The sequence below is a fragment of the Eublepharis macularius genome, chromosome 11 (assembly GCF_028583425.1).
Source record: "Eublepharis macularius isolate TG4126 chromosome 11, MPM_Emac_v1.0, whole genome shotgun sequence".
Taxonomy (NCBI): Eukaryota; Metazoa; Chordata; class Lepidosauria; order Squamata; family Eublepharidae; genus Eublepharis; species Eublepharis macularius.
The window spans coordinates 22506553-22529036 of NC_072800.1; the positions used below are offsets into that span (position 1 = coordinate 22506553).

The 22484-nt window shown below is 43.7% G+C and overlaps 1 protein-coding gene across 2 annotated transcripts; it reads left to right on the plus strand.

Moving 5' to 3' along the window:
- The first annotated feature begins 2127 nt into the window (after nt 1-2127).
- On the plus strand, nt 2128-7471 carry C11H7orf25 (chromosome 11 C7orf25 homolog). Of its 2 annotated transcripts, none has more exons than XM_054991682.1 (2): nt 2128-2205; nt 6153-7471. In XM_054991682.1, the coding sequence occupies exon 2, from the start codon at nt 6169-6171 to the stop codon at nt 7414-7416; it is 1248 nt and encodes a 415-aa protein (XP_054847657.1). In that variant the 5' UTR covers nt 2128-2205; nt 6153-6168; the 3' UTR covers nt 7417-7471. The 2 variants fall into 2 exon arrangements, with proteins under 2 accessions (XP_054847657.1, XP_054847658.1); XM_054991683.1 differs by lacking the exon at nt 2128-2205 and adding an exon at nt 2239-2312.
- Nucleotides 7472-22484: the final 15013 nt, after the last annotated feature.

Consider the following 22484-nt stretch of genomic DNA (forward strand, 5'->3'; position numbering starts at 1 on the left):
ATCCTTTATTCCTTTTGTTGTAAAACCAAAATAGTATATTTGATTGTATTGACCCCCAAAATAATACAGTTCAACACTAATATGAGCACCCCCCAAGAATATGAAAAAAATCTGCCATTTTGCAAAATAGTGGGTACAGGAAAAATGACTCTCTACAATAAATATGATTATTTGGCTTTATTGACCTCAAAAACATATATTTAGACTCCCAAGTTCAGTACCATACATGAATTTCAAATATCAATATAACCATATCTACCATTTTGGAAAATGGTGGCCACAGGAAAAACCCAAAATTGGAAGTAATTTTTAAATTTAAATTTTAAAACAATAGTGCCCTGAAACACAATAAAATTCTTTTTTTTTGGCAGTGGTCTATTGTGGATCCTGGGCTAAAGGTGTTTGCTATATGAAATGTTATACAGATACTTTGCTCAAGGGCAGTCTCAATTTATGTGCTTCGCCAGAGCATTTTGCTCTGGCCAAAACTGCATCTTGGTTTCCGTACTGTATATAATCTCGTGAGTGCTTCTAACTTTGAAAAAGTCCACCGAGTTCTTAGACTAGATTAATTTATTGATGATCAGGATAAGATGGATTCTGTTGCTGAGTCTTCATGGAACAGTAGCGCCCTGTGGCTTCTGTTCGATCTCTTTATCAACATCTGATAAAGCCTTAGGTACATGTAAGGTGGTTAAAAGAGAGAGGATGCGCACACTAGCCCTGTCTTCTCTTCCCACTCCCCATACATCCTAGGATGTGAGAGAGAATAATGAAGGTCATTGGGTCATCCTCTGTTTGCTTGTCAGGTTTGTTTTGAGAATAAAATTGAATAATCCGTGGAAGAAGAGTGAGCTAGAAGTGAAGGCCCTCCACACAGCTATCTACTACAAGCTCTCTGGCGTGTTTGAATGAGCCCCCAAATCTGTTCCTTCTCTACTGGCCAGCGTCAACTAGGGCATCTTGACTAGACAAATTCAGTAGAGAGTCCTATTGAAGTGGTGGGTAAAACCCCCGCCTGAAATTACATCCTGTTGTCATGAAAGGTGCAGTAAAACGAACTGAGAATAGCAAGTTTTGAGTCCAGTGGCACTTTAAAGACCAACAAGATTTTCAGGGTGTAAGCTTTTGAGAGTCAAAGCTCCCTTCTTCAGACACCTGCTTTTCTACTGCAGACCAAAAGGGCTACTAGAGTGGCAGTCCTGGTGGGGGAAGCTGGGAAAAGAGGAAGGTGCTTTCTTTGCACCTTCTTGCAGTCCTGACAGGTGGGAAGGCTGTCGTGTGGGGGCGCTGTGGAGAAGCCTGAAGGGAAACGCGGCCACAGGATGCTGACGAAGCCGGGGTTAGTCCTGGTCAATTAAAGAGCAAGGACATACGGTCGACAGAGTTCCCGGGTAACATTTGCGGTTCCCCAGCGGTGTTGATAGTCGCCTTCCTGTCTGAGGCAAAAGAGTGGAAATATATATAGGGTTGTCAGCCTCCAGGTAGTGGCTGAAGATCTCCCGGAATTACAAGTGGTCTCCAGGCCACAGAGATCAGTTCACCTGGAGAAAATGGCTACTTTGGGAGGTGGACTGTATGGAATTATGCCATGCCAAGGTCTTTTCACTACCCAAACCCCACTTTCTCCGGGTTTCACCTCCCAGATCTCCAGGAATTTCCCAACTTGGAGCTGGCAACCCTAAATATATACGAATTAATGTTAAGATTACACCCCCCGCCCCGTAAAGCTGGCCGAATTAAAGGTTCGCTTTTGTTGCCACCCTTTGAAGTGACTATACGCTTGACGCCAAAAAGTGCAAAATCAGCTAAAACAAATATTAGGGCCTGGAGAGTTCTCCGCTTTGGAAGGCCATTTTTTCCAGGGGGACTGATTTCTGTGGCCTGGAGATCAGTTGTCATCTTAGGAGAACTCTCCAGGGGCCCAACCTGGAGGTTGGCAACCCATGCTCGAGAGTCTAAAATAGTGGTTCATCACTCTAAACAAATCGAACTCATATAAGTGAATGCCCTTTTAATGCCCTCCCCTTCCATGAATTCGCTCTTGCCCCGCACATGGAGGGGTGTAACTGAAGCCGGAAGTGCAGGCCGAGCAACGCTCTCCTGTTTTCCCCTCACATGTACCTCTTTGTTCCGCTGATTTCCAGGAGGAAGTCGCTGCCGTGACCCGCACCGGCCCAGGCGCAATAAAGCACCGGTGCAATTGTAAGTATTGGGGCGGGCGGAGGGAGTGCTGAAGGATCCAGGTTAGGCAGTTCTCAGCGGTTTCCAGGGAGGAAGGAAGAAACTTCAATTTGGGTTGGTAGTTTCAGGTGGGTAGCCCTGTTGGTCTGCAGTAGACTTTAAATATACCCCTCCAGCCTTCTGGCTGGATAAAGCCCTACATACTTCCACTTCTAATTGCATCTGAAGAAGGGACCTTTGACTCGCGAAAGCTCGCCCCCTGGAAATCTGGTTGGTTTTTAGGGTGCCACCGGACCCCAGTCTTGCCGTTTGTATTGCTGTCAGTGACTGTCGCCGGTCTGGGGAAAGGCGGCTTCTTGTAAGTGGACAGGAGACCCCAAGAAGCCAAGCTTTGGTTGAACCCTCCTGCTGGACTTTCAGAAGCGAGCGTCGCTGTGTCTTTGCCCCAGAGGCCGAAGCAGACGGGCGACGTGTGGCTTGCAGCGAGGTTGTGGTGCGTGCAACCAGATGTTTTTTTGCAAACACAAAGGTTGCATCAGCCGCAGTGACGGTCGAGATGGCTCTCCTTCAGTACGTGCCTCTAGTTTTCCCCGTTGGCTTAGCAGTGGCTGCGCTGCAGCCAAGGCTAAGGAAACGCGCAGTGCTATCCTATGGGATCTTCTCTCCAAAGTAAACCTCTGTTGGGTCAAAGAGACTTGCCCTTAGGTAACTGTGCAGCCTCGGGGGCAATAGAAACAGCGGAGATTCAGGCTGAAATCCTCAACATGTTCACTAGGGAGCAAGCCCCGCGGAGCTCTATGGGACTTCGGAGGAGTAGGATTGCGCTTCTAGGACTGCGCTTTTGCTCTCTATTGGAGCCTGCTATCAAAAGCTTTGCTTCCATCACTTAACATGGCGGACCGGGCTTCACTCTAAGTGATTACTGCCTGCCAATGAGAAGAAGAGAAGCCGCCTGACCTTACCTCAAGGCCCTTATTTTAAGCGCCTGCAGAAATAGCTGGGGAGGTGGGGGAAGGTCAACTTTGCTTTCCAAAACAAGAAGAAAGTTCCCTCTGTGGTATTTCTAGCCTCTTGGTCTGTTTAATCCCTCCTAGGGTTGCCAGGTCCAGGTTGGAGATTTTGGGGATGGAGCCTGGAGAGGGCAGGGTTTGGGGAGGGGAGAGGTCTCAGTGGGGTATAATGCCATAGAGATCACCTTTCAGAGCAGCTGTTTTCTCCAGGGGATCTGGTCTCTGTTGCCTGGAAATCAAGTGTAATTCTGGGAGACCTCCAGCTACCACCTGGAGACTGGCATCCCTAATCCCCCCTCAACCATTACTCCTTTCAGGGGTGGGGAGTGATCTCTGCAATCCTGTGCAAAATTAAGCTCTTTTGCACAATGGCATTGAAGCCAGGGGTGCCAACTCTGCAGTGAGAAATTACTGGAGATTTGGGGGCAGAGCCTAGGGTGGGTGCAGTTTGGGAAAGGGAGGGAGCTCCAGCAGGCATGTGATGCCATGGAGTTGGCTACCTTCTGAAGATGGCATTTTCTCCAGGGGAACTGAAACCCTGGAACTGAACCCTGTGGTCTGGACGTCACTTGTAATTCAAGGAGAACTCTAAGCCCCACCTGGAGGCTGGCAATCTTAACTGAGTTTTGCTAGCCAATAGGGCCTTTAGGTCATCCTCTTAGACTCTCCTCAGGGCAAAGTGTATGTATCTTTTCTCTCCAGTGTGGACCCAAAGTGGCTTACAATGCTGCCCCCTTTCTACAACAACAACCCTGTGAGGAAGGTTAGTGCCGAGAGAGAGAGAGAGACTAGCCCAAGGTTAACTTCCAGGGCACACTAGGAGTTTGCAACTTCCTCTTTTCCAGCATCTTTTTTTCTCCCTCTAGGTTGTCCCTGTGAATGAGGGATAGGGTTGCCATTTCTGAGTTGAGAAATTCCTGGAAATTTGGGGTGTAGTGCCTAGGGAGGGGTGGGGTTTGTGGAGGAGAGGGGCCTTTCTGGACCCCCCCGGAGGCTGGCAACCTTGTGGAGCATGCTCGTAGGCTGGCCTGTTAATAAAAAGGCAGGTCCACTTTGTGATACCTGGAGGGATGGGGAAGGGTCATTGTCAGTGGTAACAATACTTTGGGCATAATTTGAATTCCTGGAATCTCCGAAGGGAAAAAAAAATCTTAGGTTGGAGGTACATTTGGGAAAGGCCTGTCCTAAAGCTTCTGTCAAAGTAGTCCAAGGATCAGTGGTTGGACTCGGGGGAACCACTTGAACATCCTCTTAGTACTTTCTACAGGTGTACACATGTGGCATTGGTTTCATCTGCCCCACCTGTAACCTCGATAATCAAACAGAGATACCCTGCCAATATATGGAGCAATTAAGAGCTGGTGGCAGAAACAGAGTAGAACCCTGGCCAGCATTGTATCTTTCACAGGGTCCCTTTTATCAAGTGAACAAGGAATGGAGGGTTGGCAAAACTGGAACTTGCCATGAATCTAAGATACTGGCAAAGGGCTCTCTAATCCCTTCTCCCCCAGGGGAACGGAGGCTTTGGCAGAACTCTTTGGGTGCTGCAGCTGCTTGGTGCCGTTTCCTCCTGGCTGAGGCATGAAACGAAGAATCTGCCAAGGCCTCTTTTGTTCATCTTGCAAGAGCAGATGCTGAAGAGCCCTTTGCCTGTTTTGGAGATAAAATGGCCAAGAGGCACATTAGCATGCCTTTTCTGTACTTGGGTTTAAGATCCTGAAGGACAGGTGAAAAGCCTTTTTAGGGGACAGGCTTGGCCTCCAGCAGGCCACAAATTGCTTGTTCTTAGATTAGATTTTTTAAAAAGTGTGTTGCAGCCCCATTATTATTGCAGCAGATGGCAGTGTTTTGCACGGCTAGAGAACATTTCTAGGATTACAGTTTTGCCAAGTGTTGGTCTGATCGAGAACTAAGTCAACTCTCAACTGTCCTGAAATTTTGCTATGAGGTACTTTTAACAAGCTGTGAGGTACCCAGTTTTTATTACAGCAAATTATCACGGATTACCATGGAAGTCACCTCCTGAAGGTTTTTCTGACTCTAACCCCCCCCCCCTCCAAGATTCAATAAGAAAACCTTTTGTTTTAAATGTATTTAAATTAAAAGTAGAGGCCCGAAACCTCGAAAATAATAAGTTGGGCTTAATGTGCTTATTCTACAAATGCTTTGTTGAATTCAGCATAGATGGCTTAAGGTTTGTGGTGTGAATGTCTTACTTTTTAAAATCAGGTTTGAGGGCTGAGATTTGGATGAGGTTGTGTGCACACTGTTTTAAAAATATGTTCTCACAGTTCTTAACTCTTGGCTTGGCTGGGAAGGTAAATCCAGAAGAGTGAACATGGCAAAGAGAATTCTGTGGAGTATTTAGGATTGCCAACTCCTGGTTGAGAAATTCCTGGAGATTTGGAGGTGATGACTGGGGAGGGCAGGGTTTGGGGACGGATATCATTGGGGTATAATGCCATAGAGCACACCCTTCAAAGCAGCCATTTTCTCCAGGTGAACTGATCTATGTCGTCTGGAGATCAGATGGAATTCTGGGAGATCTCTGATCCAGAGGAGTTAGCCGTGTTAGTCTGTAGTAGCAAAATCAAAAAAGTCCAGTAGCACCTTTAAGACTAGTCTTAAAGGTGCTACTGGGAGATCTCTGGGTCCTACCTGTAGATTGGCATCCCCAAGAGTAACCCACCTCATGGGATATTTTGGAGAGGATTGTGCTACAGAATTTGAGGGCTCAATGAACTTTGAAATGGCATACTTAACAGATCCTACTGGGCTCCCATTGAAGCAGGCTGCATTAGGCCTACCCGTATACTGAAATTTTTTAGTGACCTACCTAAAGCATATATCAGGATATAGAGGTCTTTGGCACATATACTAGGGCACAGAGGCCTTTTGTGCCTGAAGTAGTCTTTCCTTAATTCACAATAACAATACTTTCCCTTCCTTCTTTCTCAGGAATAATGTAACCAACATGTCTTCGCATTCCTTGTTGTCTGAGAGAATTGCTGTTGCAAAGGAGCTAATAAAAAGAGCAGAAGCCCTTTCCAGGTCCCGGAAGGGTGGTGTAGAAGGTGGAGCAAAGCTGTGTACAAAATTAAAAGCAGAGTTAAAATTCTTGCACAAGGTGGAGGCTGGTAAGGTGGCCATCAAAGAGTCTCATCTGCAGAGTACGAATCTCACTCACCTGAAAGCCATCCTCGAGACAGCAGAGAACCTGGAGGCAGTTGTCGGCATCCTCCACGTCTTTCCCTATGAGGACAACTTTGGGGAAAAGCAAAGCTTGGTGGTGGATGTCATTGCAAACAATGGCCACACCTGGGTGAAGGCAGTGGGTCGAAAAGCCGAAGCCTTGCATAACATCTGGTTGGGTAGGGGCCAGTATGGAGACAAGAGCGTCATTGAGCAGGCAGAAGACTTCCTACAAGCGAGTCGCCAGCAGCCTGTGCAATACAGCAACCCGCATATTATCTTTGCTTTCTACAATGGGGTGTCCTGTCCCATGGCAGAGAGGCTGAAAGAGATGGGCATATCTGTGCGTGGAGACATAGTCGCTGTGAACGTCCTGAAGGAGCCCACTGACAAAGACCATCCGTTAAGTTCTAGCGATTCTGATGAAGAAAGCGGTGAGCACTTGTGCGTGACTAAAGTGGACCGGGCCAATCTGGTCGCCAGTGTTGCTTTTCCTACTGAAATCAGGGTAGACTTGTGCAACAGAGTTAACTTGGATATTACCACTTTGATTACATACGTTTCAGCCCTCAGCTACGGAGGCTGCTACTTGGTCTTCAAGGAGAAAGTCTTAACAGAGCAAGCTGCGCAGGAGAGAGAGGAGAGTGTCCTCCCGTCCCTGGAGGAATTCATGAAGGGCAAGGAGCTGTTTGCGTGTGAGTCTGCAGTCAAAGACTTCCAAGTCATTTTAGAAACTTTGGGAGGGCCTGGGGAGAAAAACAGGGCCGAATTACTCCTGGAAAGGATCAGTGTGGTACCCGATCAACCTTCCGAACGTGCCTTACGACTAGTCCTCAGTTCCAAAATCAATAGTCGCTCACTAACCATCTTTGGGACGGGTGATACTTTGAAGGCCATCACCATGACTGCAAATAGTGGCTTTGTTAGGGCAGCTGCAAACCAAGGAGTTAAGTTCAGTGTGTTCATTCATCAGCCAAGGGCCCTGACAGAAAGCAAAGAGTCTGCTGCTGTGCCTTTACCGAAGCCCTGAATCCTAGTGCCGCAATCCAATTGTCGGTGGCTATTAAAACTACGTACTCCAATGGCTAAGTCTTCCAGAATGATACTTTATTTATTTTGAAGAAGCAATTTTGGAAAGAAAAATTAACAAAAATTACATGGATACAATGCAGGCAGAATGAATAAAATGGTGTAAAGTATACAGGGCTGCTGCCCAAAATGGTAGGTCTGCATTGAGTTTTTCCATCCCACTCCTCCATGGCACGTAGCACAGCTTGCCCTAATGGCCTGACATTTCTCATTGTCATTGGCAAGGAATTGTAAGGTGAATGAATGTTTAGTACAGCTTCTGTTACATCCTGACATTATGGAGGGGAAGGGGTGGCAGGGAACACACAGTGACTCTCTTTCATGGCAGCCCCGTGTCCCTGAAAGTTTGTTTTCCATCCAAAGATAAGCACAAATGAAGCCACATTCAGAAGAGCAAAATCCTTAACTTTCAATTGTTTAAGTTGAAATATGTCCTAACATGCTGTGTGTAGTCCAGGCAGAGTTGTGATTCTTCCGGCATCTCTTTTTTGGGATGAAAGACATAAGGAGCAGTCAGAACAGTGATAGAGAGAGCAATGCATATGATGCAGCCAAAGTGGAAATTCTATTGCTTTTTAATTATTAGAGGCTTTCAGTCCAATCCTAAACAGAGTTACAGCCTTTTAAAGTTAAACTCATTGGGCTTAGAATGGTGTAACTCTGAGCCAAACTACAAGTGACGCCTGACACGGGTTGGACACTTGTCAGCTTCTCTCAAGTTTTGATGGGAAATGTAGGCATCCTGGTCTTGCAGCTGTAATGGAGAGCCAAGCTGTAAAACCAGGACGCCTACATTTCCCATCAAAACTTGAGGGAAGCGGGACTTCCTGTTTGGGATCCATGGAGGTCTAACGCAGCTCCACTTGCGGAGCTGACCGGACTGCCGTTTTAACCGGCCGGCGGGGTGAAAATAGCCCGCGGCCGACTGCTCTCAGGCGGGGAGCAGGCAAAGAACGCTCAAGACCCTAGGGTGAGCTAGATCTCGGACGAGGGGGGGCTCTATACAACGAGTCTCCCCCCGATCCTTGAGGTCCCACCTTGCGACGGGTCGGCTATAATCTCTGCGGCAGTTTTGGGGCCAATTCGGCTGGCATAAGACCTACATACCCAAGCATCGATTGGGGGAAGAAGCTGAGAGGAGAACTTAAAATCGAAACAGCGATTACAACCCGAGAAAAGTGAAGAGAAGGTAAAGATCATTATCTTCTGAGACGGGACAGATTGATAAAAACAGAGAGGAAAAAAAGTAGATTTTTAAACTGCAACAGACTAGTGAAAAGGAGGGGAAGACTCGGCAGGAATCGAATTTAAAAAGAGACTAAGTTTAAAGAAGTTATTAAAGAAATGGGACTATTGTTTTGAATACCTGTGGCTTTGGAGCTGTGAGAAAAAGACACCATCGCGAGATCTGCTGTGGGAAGACGGGAGACAGGAAGTGCGTAATAACAATAGAGTGGCTGGAGAGAAGCGGCCCTTGCTGGAGGGCAGGAAGTAGGGAATCGCCATTTTTGAAAGGGGAAGGGTCGCGGCTTCAGCGGAAGAGGAAGTAGGCCATCTTGGATTACAAAATCATAGAGAAACCATAGAGAAAAGACGCCCGACATTTTGGACTCTTTAAAATTTAATTTCTATAAGAAGACCGGGACATTTAAAATAGAAAAACGTTAAATTTTACGCCACGGAGTTAAGGAAGAGAGCGGATTCGTGGGAGCGAGCTAAAGCAAGCCCCACGATGTCAAAAAAAGAGTGGCAATCGGCAATAGAAAACCTGGATAAAAACCTGGACAAAAAACCTTTAGATATGATTAAAGAACTTAAGGACACGAAATTGGAGCTGATAAAAGAGGTTAAAGAGGTTACACAGACAGTAAAATCGGAGCTGTCAGAAGTGAAAAAAGGTATGGAAACAATACGAAGTGAATTACAAGGAACGCAGCAGAGAGTTAAAACAGTAGAAGACGCGATGGAGAATTTAGCAGACACGCAACAAACAGAGATGAGATTGGTGAAGGGGAGAATGTCAGTTGCAGAAACTAAACATATGGAGAAGCAGCTACGTTTTCGTGGCTTGCCAGAAGTGGAAGGAAAGTCAGCGCAAGAACAGATGACTGAGGTGTTGGCTGAGTACCTGGGGAAGGAGGAGGAGGAAGTTGTGGCTATCCTAGATGTGGCACACCGTGTGAATTCGAGAATAGCAACCCAGAGGAAACTACCAAGAGATGTGATTGTGCAGTTTACAACACGAAATATGAAAGAGAGGATTGTGACAAAACAGTTTCAAGATCCATTGGAGATTGATGGCAAGACGATTATTATAATGAAGGAACTGCCCAGATCAGTGTTACTGGACCGGAAAAAATATAAAGTGCTAATTCAGATTTTGAAGGACATGAAAATCAGGTACAGATGGGAGTTACCGGAAGGAGTGTCCTTTGAGTTTGGAGGGGCCAAAAAACGCATCAGATCTGAGCGAGAGATGGAGCGATTTATTAAGGACAATGAAAAAGACTTACCAACAAGATCATGAGTATGGAGTGTAAAGTATTATCTTGGAATGTAAATGGACTAAACTCACCGAATAAGAGGAAAAATACTTTTCACTGGCTACTAAAACAAAAATGTGACATTGTTTGTTTGCAAGAGACCCATATCAGAAAGCAGGATGTAAAATATTTAAAATCTGGAAAATTGGGCAAAGAATATGTAGCGGCCTCCAACAAGAAAAAAAGAGGAGTGGTGTTGTACATAAAAGAGGAGCTACAGCCAAAATTTGTTATGAGAGATGTGGAAGCTAGATTTGTAGCAGTGGAATGTATTTGGAATTTAAAGAGAGTGTTGGTAGTCGGACTTTATGCACCTAACGGTGCAAAAGAAAGCTTCTTTGAGGATTTAAGGAAGCATTTAGACGATCTTGCATACGACCAGATAATTCTTGCTGGAGACTTCAATGGAGTGACAGACTTGGAACTAGACAAAAAGACTACAACGGCACAAAAGAAAAGAGGACTATTACCAAAGCTTTTTTTTGAGTTGATTCAACAAGAGATTCTTGAAGATGTATGGAGGAGAGAATATCCTAAAAGCAGACAGTTTACTTTTTATTCTGCAAGGCATTCTACATTATCAAGAATTGATATGATCTGGGCCTCAAAAGACTTAGCATTATGGATTAAGGAGGTAGAAATAATGCCTATGGTAGGCTCAGATCACAACCCAATTATGTGGAAATTTGGAAAAAAGAGAAAAAGGAAAGCATGGAGAATAAATGAGGACTTGTTACAGGAAAGAGAGAATATGGAAATACTGAGAAGAGAGACAAAGTTTTTTATACAATACAACGTGAATAAAGAAGTACCAACCAATAAAGTTTGGGATGCTTACAAGGCGGCTGTAAGGGGCATACTAATGGACTTAAATGGTAGAGCAAGAAAGAAGAAAGAGGAGAAAAGACAAGAGATTGAGGAGAAAATAAAAGCCAAAGAAATACAGCTAAAAAAGAGACCAGGGAAAAAGAAGGTATACCAGGAAATTAAAATACTTCAAGAACAGCTAACAGCAATGAGCAATAAAGAATTGGAGTGGAATCTCAAAAGACTGAATCAAAAAGCGTTTGAGGGTGCTAATAAACCTGGGAAGTACCTGGCATGGCAATTGAAGAAGAAAAGGGAAAAGAAGATAATAAATAAAATTTGCGAAGATAACAAAACGTATTTGGAGCAGGCTACCATTAGTAGAGCCTTTTATAAATTTTACGCTAAGCTGTATAATAAAAAAGAAGTAAACAAAGAATCAATAGCGTCATATTTGGAGAAAACCAAACTTCCAGAAATCTCGGAAGCTTGGAGAAATAAGTTGAATAGTGAAGTAACTGACGAGGAAATAAGTAAGGCAATACAATCTGCAAATCTAGGAAAGGCGCCAGGGCCAGATGGACTTACGGCTAAATTCTATAAGACAATGGCTAATGAACTGGCACCATTCCTAAAAGAGGTGATGAATGGGGTTTTAAGGGATCAAAGGATTCCAGAAACTTGGAGTGAAGCGAATATATCATTGATCCCAAAAGAGGGCCAAGACCTGACTAATGTGAAAAATTATAGACCTATATCGCTACTCAACAATGACTATAAAATTTTTGCGAAGATATTGGCGGAGAGATTGAAGGGGTGGCTCTCGGAAGTCATAGAGGAGGAACAAGCAGGCTTTTTGCCAGACAGACAAATAAGAGACAACTTAAGGACAGTGATCAATGCTATTGAATATTATGACAAGCGTTGTGACAAAGAGGTTGGTTTCTTCTTTGTTGACGCTGAAAAAGCGTTTGACAATTTAAACTGGGACTTTATGTTTGCCACTATGGAAAAGCTACAATTGGGAGAAAGATTCATCAGAGCAATTAAGGAAATTTATAGAGACCAGACTGCAGCAATTGTGGTGAATGATGAATTGACCAAGAAATTGACGATAAGTAAAGGAACAAGACAAGGTTGCCCGTTATCTCCATTGTTGTTCATTTTAGTATTGGAGATTCTGATGATACAAATACGTCAAGATGATGAAATTCGTGGAATAAAAATAAAGGACTATTCATACAAGGTCAGAGCATTTGCGGATGACATAATGTTAATTGTAGAGGACCCATTGGAGAACATGCCAAGAGTGATAGATAAGATCAAGGAGTTTGGAGACTTGGCAGGTGTCTTCATTAACAAAAAGAAGTCAAAGATATTATGCAAAAATATGACTAAGCAGAAACAACAATTGTTAATGGAAACAACGGATTGTGAAGTAACAAGTAAAGTGAAATATTTGGGAGTCGAATTAACTGCAAAGAACATAGATCTATTCAAAAACAATTATGAAAAACTATGGACTCAGATAGAGAGAGACTTGATTAAATGGAATAGATTGAATTTGTCATGGTTGGGCAGGATTGCAGCAGTTAAGATGAATGTGTTACCAAGAGTAATGTTTTTGCTACAGACAATACCAATCATCAGAGACTCCAAACAATTTGAAAAATGGCAGAGGAAAATATCAGATTTTGTTTGGGCAGGCAAGAAGCCTCGAGTGAAAGTGAAAGTTTTACAAGATGCAAAGGAAAGAGGCGGAATGCAACTGCCCAATCTGAGACTTTATCATGATGCAATCTGCCTAGTTTGGTTGAAAGAATGGATGACATTAAAGAACAAGAAACTATTAGCCCTAGAGGGATATAAAAAAATATTTGGATGGCACGCATATTTATGGCATGACAAAGTAAAGGTCAACTCGATGTTCCTGCATCACTTTGTTCGGAGAAGTCTATACATAATCTGGAAGAAGTACAGAATTTATCTACAAGAAGGAACCCCTTTGTGGGTGGTTCCATATGAGGTGATAGACCCGAGAGCTGTTGATAATGAACAACAATGTTTAACGTATAAAGAAATAACTAAAACTGAAGCATCCAAACTTAGAATAAAGACACAAGAGGAACTATCACCTAACTACGATTGGTTCCAGTATAGACAGATCAGAGACTTATATAATTCGGACTCTGTAAAGGGAGGTATACGAATAGAGAATTCGGAACTAGAGCAGACCCTTCTTAAAGAAGATAAGAAAAGAATATCCAAGGTATACCAAGTACTGTTGAAGTGGTATACCGAGGATGAGATAGTTAAAACACAAATGGTGAAATGGGCTATAAACTTTAATAAAGAAATAACAATGGAGGCATGGGAATACTTGTGGAAAACTACAATGAAGACAACGACATGTATTAATATCAAAGAGAACATTTATAAAATGATCTATCGTTGGTACATGACACCAAAGAAGATTGCGCTAGGGAATTTGAATACTTCTAATAAATGCTGGAAATGTAAGAAGCATGAGGGCTCCCTCTATCATATGTGGTGGTCGTGTGAGGTAGCCAGGCAGTACTGGGGGGAAATAATAAGAGAAATGAGTGAAATTTTACAATTTCAAATTAATAGGAACCCAGAACTCCTGCTGCTGAACTTGGGAATGGAGGGAATTCCAGCCCAACACAGGACGTTGATATTTTATATGACAGCAGCAGCTAGACTTTTGTATGCGCAAAAATGGAAAGTACAAGAAGTGCCAACTATTGAAGATTGGACTTACAAATTGCTGTATATGGCTGAAATGGACAAGATGACAAGAAAATTGAGAGATCTGGACTCAGGGCAGTTCAACACAGACTGGGAGAAGCTGAAACAATATCTGGAGAAGAAATGGGAGGTGGGAGGAAAACTGTGGCAGTTTGAGAACTACTGAAGTATTGAAGTAGAGGGGGGAGACTTTACCGGGGGGAGAAGAGATAAATGTGAATTAATAAGCAGTCAGATTAATAGATTGACATATATATAGATATATATAGGTTAACAAACAGAACATAGAGAAAATAATTAATTATAAGGACTAAATATAAGGAGCGATTAACTAACAATATTTTCTTTTTCTTCTGACAAGTTTTGTACCAAACTGAATGTCTGAAGATATAGATGGGTCAAATTGATTGACTACGTGAGGAGAGATATATAGAACTATTATAAAAAGATAGAATGAGTAATATATATAGAGAATAAGTCAAATTGTTTGATATAAACGAATGTATGATCTATATGGTTTATGATATATAGAAATACCTGAAATTGAAAAATTGGGATAAATTGTTTATCTAAGATGGAAACAAAGGCTTACAGTTTGGGCATATAATGTTAAAAATAGTTAAGGATGTACTGCTTAGAATAATGGAGAATATATATTTGTTTTAGATAGAGGAAGCTAATAAAAGTAAGGGAAAGGGGACAAAGGGTTGGAAAGCTGCTGGAAGTCAACAAAAAGGGGGGGGAAAGGGAGGGGGTTAGAGATTAAAAAATTGGGGAAAATTGAATGTAAATGTGGAAATAATGGATTCTAACCCAATAAAAAATTTTCAAAAAAAAAAAAAACTTGAGGGAAGCTGACCAGTGTCCAACCTGTGTAAGGCGTCACTTGTAGTTTGGCTTTCTGCTAAGTAGTGCACTCTCAGGCATGTGTTCACATCTGGGTCATTTAACTTTAGTTGAATTGTACTGTTTGTCTCAGATCTTTTCAGCTTGGTGACTGTACTGTATTTTATTGGGGGCAATTTTGCTGTTAACAGTACAGCATATAATTAAAATGTCTCCATTTTAATGACAACCTATCTTTGTCTTGTTGCTTGCCTTTCAACTTTTTGAACAGAACTGCTGAAACCTTATGGGGGCGGGATAAGAGAATTTACTGGTGTACCAACTTCTGTAGGAACTGATAAGATGCCAACAGAAAGTAGCCTAGAAACAAATGTTATGTTACTAATGTTGAAGTCATCTTTTTAAAAAAGTTGGAATGTAACAGAGCTGATTCTAATTGTTACAGTCTAATCTCTTAATTTATTTTTAAATGGATATCCTGCCCTATTCCTGGGGAAGGGAAACTGAACTTTCCATTTAATGCCCTACCAACACCTTGACGATGTTCATAATATGTAGGGTAAGGTTGTTCTTGCAAGTTAAAGAACTTTAGATGTTATGACGCAAATGCTTTCTCCTTCTGTGTTCTATCAGAAATAGCTTTAAAATTTATTTATCATGGAAACCTGGGCTAGGTCTACCCTGTGGATATCAATTCTTCATCCAGGAAACAAAAAATGTTGTTTGAAAAAAATACAAAGCCCTTTAACAAAGTGATTTGCCTATGGTATATTCTCAAACATTCTTACTGGCTTATCTCACAATACTGTTGTATTATCATCATCATGCTACACATGTCAGTTGTAAGGATAGAAGAGAGGGATCCGGGTTCCAGATTTCCTGTTCAGTTCATACTGCCTTGACTTTCTGGTGGGTGATTCCCATTCTTTACCAACTACAATCGAATGTTTAATGGAAATTGAAATACTTTGTCTAGTTGTTTGAAATGCAGCCAGTGATGTGGGGTTTCCAAGCAATTTTTAATTGGAAATTCTGATTCAAATTTAAATAAATAATATAAATATTTAAGTAATGTTAACAACAAGAAGGTAACTATATATAAGCCTATACCACAGAGGCAAGCAATGGCCTCTAGACAGCTTTTCCCTTGAATACCCTACAGGCTTGCCATACATTGTCTGTGACTGGATGGCACTTTCCACCACCACCAAGTCTAGACCCCATACAAATACTGGGATTTCCCCATGTTCCATATCCTCTAGCCCCTCTGACATGACTGATTTGCAGCCCAAACCCTGACAACTATAGATAAGCATAGGGGGGACTGCTGCTGTGCCTCTTGAACTCTGGCCTACAGGGCCGGCTTCTAGTTTTCTCCAACTAGGGGAGAATTCACCAGAGTGGCAATCTTGCAGGTTTGGAGAGGTGACCCATTTTCTCTCTAAATAGTATTGAGGCTGTTTCAGTCCCACGATGTTAGGATTTCAGCAAGTGCCATTCACTTCAGTCATGAAAGAGTTAAAATGTTGTTCTGTTTGTTTAGTTAGATAGTTCGTTAGCATAGGATCACTTAGCTGTCTAGTAAAAGTTCCCGCCATAGAAAAGGGAGTCTTTAATCTTAATTAAGAGATCTAGGATTCTTTATTGGACAAACCAGTTTATTGGGGGTAATTAACTAGCAACTTATAATAAGGTTTTATTGCTCTTTGTTCAGTCTTAGTTCAGTCTTTTGTTCAGTCTCTCTTCTAGTCTGATTACCAAGATAGAGATATGTAGGAGTTAGCTATTCATTTATTTCTCACCTAGTGTACCATTTTCCCCAGTAATGTAGTAAAAGTATTTTTCTAGAGCTAAAACCACAGAACTCTCTCTACTTATTTCCACTGTGCTAATATTAAACTCTGCAACTTTTTCATCCAACACATGGCCTAGCTCTGTGCAGGACTATAGTGCAATTCAAATTCCAGATTTCCTGAGAATCTTCCTTGCAGCGTAGAAAGATCTAACCCCCAGATGCTTTCTGCAGGCGCTCCGAGATGGGTATCTGATTTATTCTGAGCACTCTTTGCCTGACAAAGAAGATGCCAATCTTCCTTTCTGTACAACCGGATTTTTGACATTTCTTTTGTGTGGGACCGATCTCCACTCCAGTTGAGAGCTCTTCAACCAAACCCTTCCATGTTTTCTCCTTTAGAAACTTGACTTCCCATTCACTTGAAAGCATTTTCTCATGCTTTTTCCCCCCATCACATAGTCTGAAGTGGTGTGGCCGTGAAGGAGGGAGAGAGTCTGGTATCTCAACACTCTACACCTAAAGATGGCACAATAACTGTTAGTTAGGTGGGTGATGTGAACACACGAGATCATTTGTCACTCCTCTCCCCCCATCTTAATTTGTTAAGCAAAATTATACAGTTAAAAATGCACTTTAAAAATGGGTCCCGCAGACAGGGTTAAATGGTCTTTGGTTTTCTTGTGTATAACATGGTCATTTTTGCAGCGTTGAGAGTCTGTGGTGGGATTTGTCCCTCACCCTTTTCTTCAGAGGCAGAACTCCTGTCTCATGAAGAACGTGACAGGTACAGCCTTTTCCTTAATAATTTTGCAGAGATGGCTGGGGGTGAGGGAATGGGGAGAAAGCTTGGCTTGATGAATTTTCACCGTGCTTCAGAACACTTGAAAGAAAGAAAAGCCCTCTACTGAGTGGAATTGGCCAGTTGTAGCTAACCCTGTGAGTACTGGAGCAATTGTTTTTGTGGGAGTGAATGAATGGGGGTGTACTAATGGGGGTGCAAGCAGCACAAATAGGGAGAACTGAAGGTTTTGCAAACAAAACTTGCACCTGGTCTCTGAATTTCTCTTCCTCTGTGGGACTGTCATTGTTTCTGCTTCAAGAAGCATCTCCTTCCCCAATGGAACTCCCAGCATCCAACAGTCTGTCCCTGCTGAATTTTATGAGGTAAAATTCATACAGCAAATTTTAAGAATTAGGTGCAACAATATGGCATTTCCACCGGCTATGTTTGACAAATTTCAGATTGCCATGTGGCTCTCTCTCTCTCTCTCTCTGTGTGTGTGTGTTAACAATTTTACCACCTCTGTGAATGAATCTGGCAGGTTTTTTTTCTGAATTGACAAATGTAACTTTAAAGCTCCAGCCTGAAGCATATTTTGTGCAAGAGTCGGGGAGGGGGTTGAAGGTAGAAAGCAGCGATCAAGGGTTGCATCCAGCCACACACTCTCAACTTAATCTACCTCAGAGGGTTGTGGTGAGAATAAAATGGTGCATAGGAGAACAATGTAAGCTACTCTGAGTGGCCACTGGGGAGAAAGGTGGGATATAAATGAAGTTAATAAATTGCTACAACATGGCTTTTGTTCATTTAGGTCTTTCCGTTCTCAGCATAGCTTTTTTGGGTTGTCAAAAGAGTCCCCTCGTCCCCCTTTTTTTTTTAACCTGTGAAAAAGCTGGTTGGATCCAACCTGTAGGCTGGCATCCGTAACAAAAGGGGGGGGGAAGGCAAAAGTTGATAATGTCCTTTTTTATTTTAAGTGCAGTAAGAAGGAGAGCATTGTGCTTATATTCTACATGTACAGTCCCATGTCTACTGAATGTGGGAGTGAGAAGGGACAGAAGAATTGACTCAGCGTGATGCTTCAAACCAAATATCTGGTGTGTCGCAGTTTAATAAATTATGAAATTAAATGAAAGCCCCAGGAATCAGTAGAGGTTTCACAGAAACCCAGCCAGTTTTAAGGCCTGTTTGCTTTAAAGCTGTGCTTGATTCTGGAGTTCCTATCTCCTGCAGGCCTTTTCATTCCAACCGAGCTCATCAGGGAGACAATCCAGGGTTTCTTTTCTATTTTTTTAACCTAAAAACAAAGCGTGAGAGGTAATTTTGCACAGGTGTCATGACAGTGGAAATAAAACTTGGCATAAATTCCACATTCATGTATATTTGAAAATTCCCCTCACAAAATCTGGTTTACTAGGAAGAATATTTGTGTTTCTAGACTCCCCCCCCCCAATATTTAACATCTCATCACAAAGAACTTAAAAGTATCACGAAAATAATTCCTGAGAGAAATTTGAAATTAGGAGTGGGTAAACCTGGCGTCGGGGGGTTTTTGGTCTGTGCTTTTACAACTGTACTATCTGTTATCGCTTCTCGATCTTTTGGCTAAGATCAAGTGTATTGTCTGTTCAACTGTTACATGGTTGTGAGAAAGAAACGTTTTAATATTCCTTGCTGCTGCAGCACTTTTATTAGCTGCAAGGCAAGCAGATATTCAGAAGCAAGCAAGATTTTCTTCGTTATGCAGATGCAATACGGACAAAACTTTACTTGCATTTCTCTTAATCCTGCAGCTGTTACTCATAGTAGCCCTACCAGGAAAAAAACCCTGTTGGGTAGCTATAGCCATCACCAGGGCTTTTTTTCTGGGAAAAGAGGTGGTAGAACTCAGTGGGTTGCCCTCGGAGAAAATGGTCACATGGCTGGTGGCCCCGCCCCCTGATCTCCAGACAGAGGGGAGTTTAGATTGCCCTCCACACCGCTGAGCGGCGCGGAAGGCAATCTAAACTCCCCTCTGTCTGGAGATCAGGGGGCGGGGCCACCAGCCATGTGACCATTTCAAGAGGTTCCGGAACTCCGTTCCACTGCGTTCCTGCTGAAAAAAAGCCCTGGCCATCACCACTGAAGCAAAGTTAGCAGTCCTCTTACGCAAATATGAATAAGGTCTCCCCAAAATCCTTTGAAACAAAAGAAGGCTGCTATTTAAGTATTCAGTCAAGTTTGTGGCTCCATTTGGTTAAAAAAATGAGAGACGGACTGGTTTCCTACACTCTGGAGTGGATGCAAGCATTGTATGGGATCAGTGTATAGTCAAAATATTAACCCAAGCATATAAAGACATGGGGAGAAGAACAGACTTTGTGGCATATCTTCCTCTGTGAGTCTATAAGGGCAGCAAAAGGTGCCATCCATAAAACCTTCACGGCTTTGCAAGGTAGGTGGGTTTGATGTTGCCAAGGTGGGTTCAAGGCCAAGCTTTACTTTCATGGATCTCCTGATACTTTCATTTTTTTTATTTAGTGCAGTTGGTGGGGCTCTGAATTTCATTGGGCCATCAGGGGGAGGGGGTGCATATTGTAGGTTGCCAATCTCCAGCCTGGAGATCTCCCGGAATTAAAACTGATTAAAACAGAGATCAGTTCCCCCAGAGAAAATGCCTGTTTTGGAGGGTGGACTCTATGGTATTGTACCCTAATAGGGTCCTTCCCCAAACCCAACCCTCCCTACTGCGCTAATCATTCCTCTGCCACTGCTCTAATTAAAAAAGACACTGCAATTATAGGAAGTCCAATCATAGGTCTTCTGTGTAAGTTGAACATGTCTTTGACTGCGACTGAGTAACCCTAGATACACTCCATTTAGTCTGGGTGGTAAAATAAGATGAAGTAAATAATTTCCCAAATAAAGAACTTTTTGGTCCAATACTTCATGAATAATCCTCTAGATATTTAGCTCCTACTCCACCTAAATTCTAGCCAAAGTTGCCCCTATGATACATGGCTGATGGTCCAAACAAATAGGTAAGAGATGTTAAGCTGGCACATCTATATCTTGTATTAAACCATTGACTTGCTGATGTTTTGCTCATTGGAAACCACTCTATACTTGATTTATTTTTTGGCAATACAGTGATTCAAACTACAGAATTAGAAGTCTTGCCTTTCTACAACCAGCACCCATCTATTTATTCATTTATTTAGTTACTTCATGTATATCCCACCTTTCTCCCCAATGGTGACCCAAAGAGGCTTACAGCATTCTCCTCCTCCTCCATTTTATCCGTACAACAACCTGTGAGGTAGGGTTAGGCTAAGAGCATGTGACTAGTCTAAGGTCACCCACCCATCTTCCAAGGCAGAGCTGGGGTTCAAACCTGGGTCTCCCAGATCCTAGTCCAACACTGCCACCATTACATCATGCTAGCTTTCTATTTAGTATACACAATAATATAAAAAAGCTCCAGCACAGAGCCCGTGACTGCCAACTGCATGTAAAAGATGAATTCTGCACACACTCATTGTGCCAGCAGTTGCGTTGGGATAGAATCCAAAGTGTCCTTCTGATAATGGATGAAGTCTTCCACTCACAGAAGAAGCGAAAGGGAGGTGAGGAGGAGGATGTAAGGCACTTTGAGTCTCCATGGGGTGGGGGGGGGAGAGGAAAGGGAAGGGAGGATCATATTCGGAGACAGATAGCTTTAGATTCATAGGTTGGATCCAGACAGCTTTTCTGCTCATAAGAACAGAAGAAGGGGTCCGGTTTGACCACCAGAAAGGCTATGTTATGGACCATGGGAGCAGGGCCATATTTAGGGGGGGCAGGGGGGGGGTCGCTTGCCCTGGACACCGCCAAAGAGAGGGTGCCAGGCATGGCTGCTGGCCAGGAGCATGCGGAGCTGGTAGCGGCAGCGCGACTGGCTGTGTGGGAGGGCTGGGAGGCTGCCCTGGCTGCCTGCCATGCTGAGGGGGCAGCTGGCTTGCTGGGTGCCGAGCTGGCCCTCCTGCAGCAACTTCTCGCTGAGAGCTCACGGAGATGGCGGCGGCAGTGCAGGCAGCTGCACAGGAGGGCTGGGAGGCTGCCCGCACTGTCCTGGCTGCCTGCCCTGCCGACAGGGCGGCTGGCTTCCTGGGTGCCAAGCTGGCCCTCCTGCAGCAGCTGCTGGCCAGGAGCGCATGGAATCATGGGAGCACTCCTGGGGAGCGGCTGCGCCATGCACGATGATGTCACTTCCCGGAAGTGATGTCATTGTGTGGTACTGGGAGTGCATGCATGCTTTGCGTGCGTGCACATGTGGTGATGGGGGGGTGCCACCAGCTGGGAGTTGCCCCTTGGTGCTGGCAACCCACGCTACACTGCTGCATGGGAGTTGCATGTACAAAATCTATATGGGTGGGGGCTGTAGCTGGGAAGAGAATTGGGTGACATTAACCTAAAAATGCTGGTTGGATCCAATTCCATGAGTCTAGAAGGTAGTACAGGTCAAGTAGGCCATACCTGTACACCAGATATGCTAGAGGGTGGGGAAACTTTCCAGGGGAATATTAATTTCCACCCAAAGAGTTGATACCCATAGAGGGAGCTACATGTGGCTCTTCTGAGCACCATTCCCCAGTGTGGCACATCCTACATTTCAGGAAAGTGGGCACGGCCCTTGCCTGGTGCATCTCTGGGTTGGCCGTTGTTTCCCACCTTGAAAGAGCTGCCACAGAGGAATGGATAAGTTGCAAGCCTCTTGAGGTGCAGGCAGCATGCCAGAGATGGAAGCGTATGGGACTCTTTTAGCGGATGGTAATTGTGAATGTGGCTTTTTTTGAGCTATGGAGTGGATGCCACAGATATAGACGATCTCCAAAAAGAAGAAGGAAAGGAAGGGGGGAAACGAACTTACTAGGAGTCTCTGTTGGTGTTTCACTTGGTCTTGTTTCTAGGATTGTCTGTGAGCTCGTCTCGCTGCTTCCATCTCCATGTGGTTCTCCACTTGGCAGTACACTTGGAATGTTGCTAGATTCTAAGATAGGCTCTCCTCTGGGCTCGGGGGTTGGTTCCACAGTTCTTCCTCCTTCACTTGCTTCCTCAGTTGTCGGTCCAGTTTGTTCTTCACTGGGTTCTTCACTGGGCTCTAAACTTGCATCTCCACTGAATTCTCCTCCTCCTCCCCATCTTGGCACTTTAGATGGCCGGACACTGGGTTCTGCACTGGGTTCCACGCTTTGTAAACTTGGTTCAGTACTTTCTTCTCCACTGAATTCACCTCTGGGCTCCATGCTAGGTTCTGCACTTGGCTCTGAACTCGGTTCAAGAGTTGTTTCTCCTTCTCCACTGAATTCTCCTCCTCCTCCTCCTCCCCATCTTGGCACTTTAGATGGCCGGACACTGGGTTCTGCATCGGGTTCCTCGCTTGGCTGTAAACTTGGTTCAGTACTTTCTTCTCCACTGAATTCGCCTCTGGGCTCCACGCTAGGTTCTGC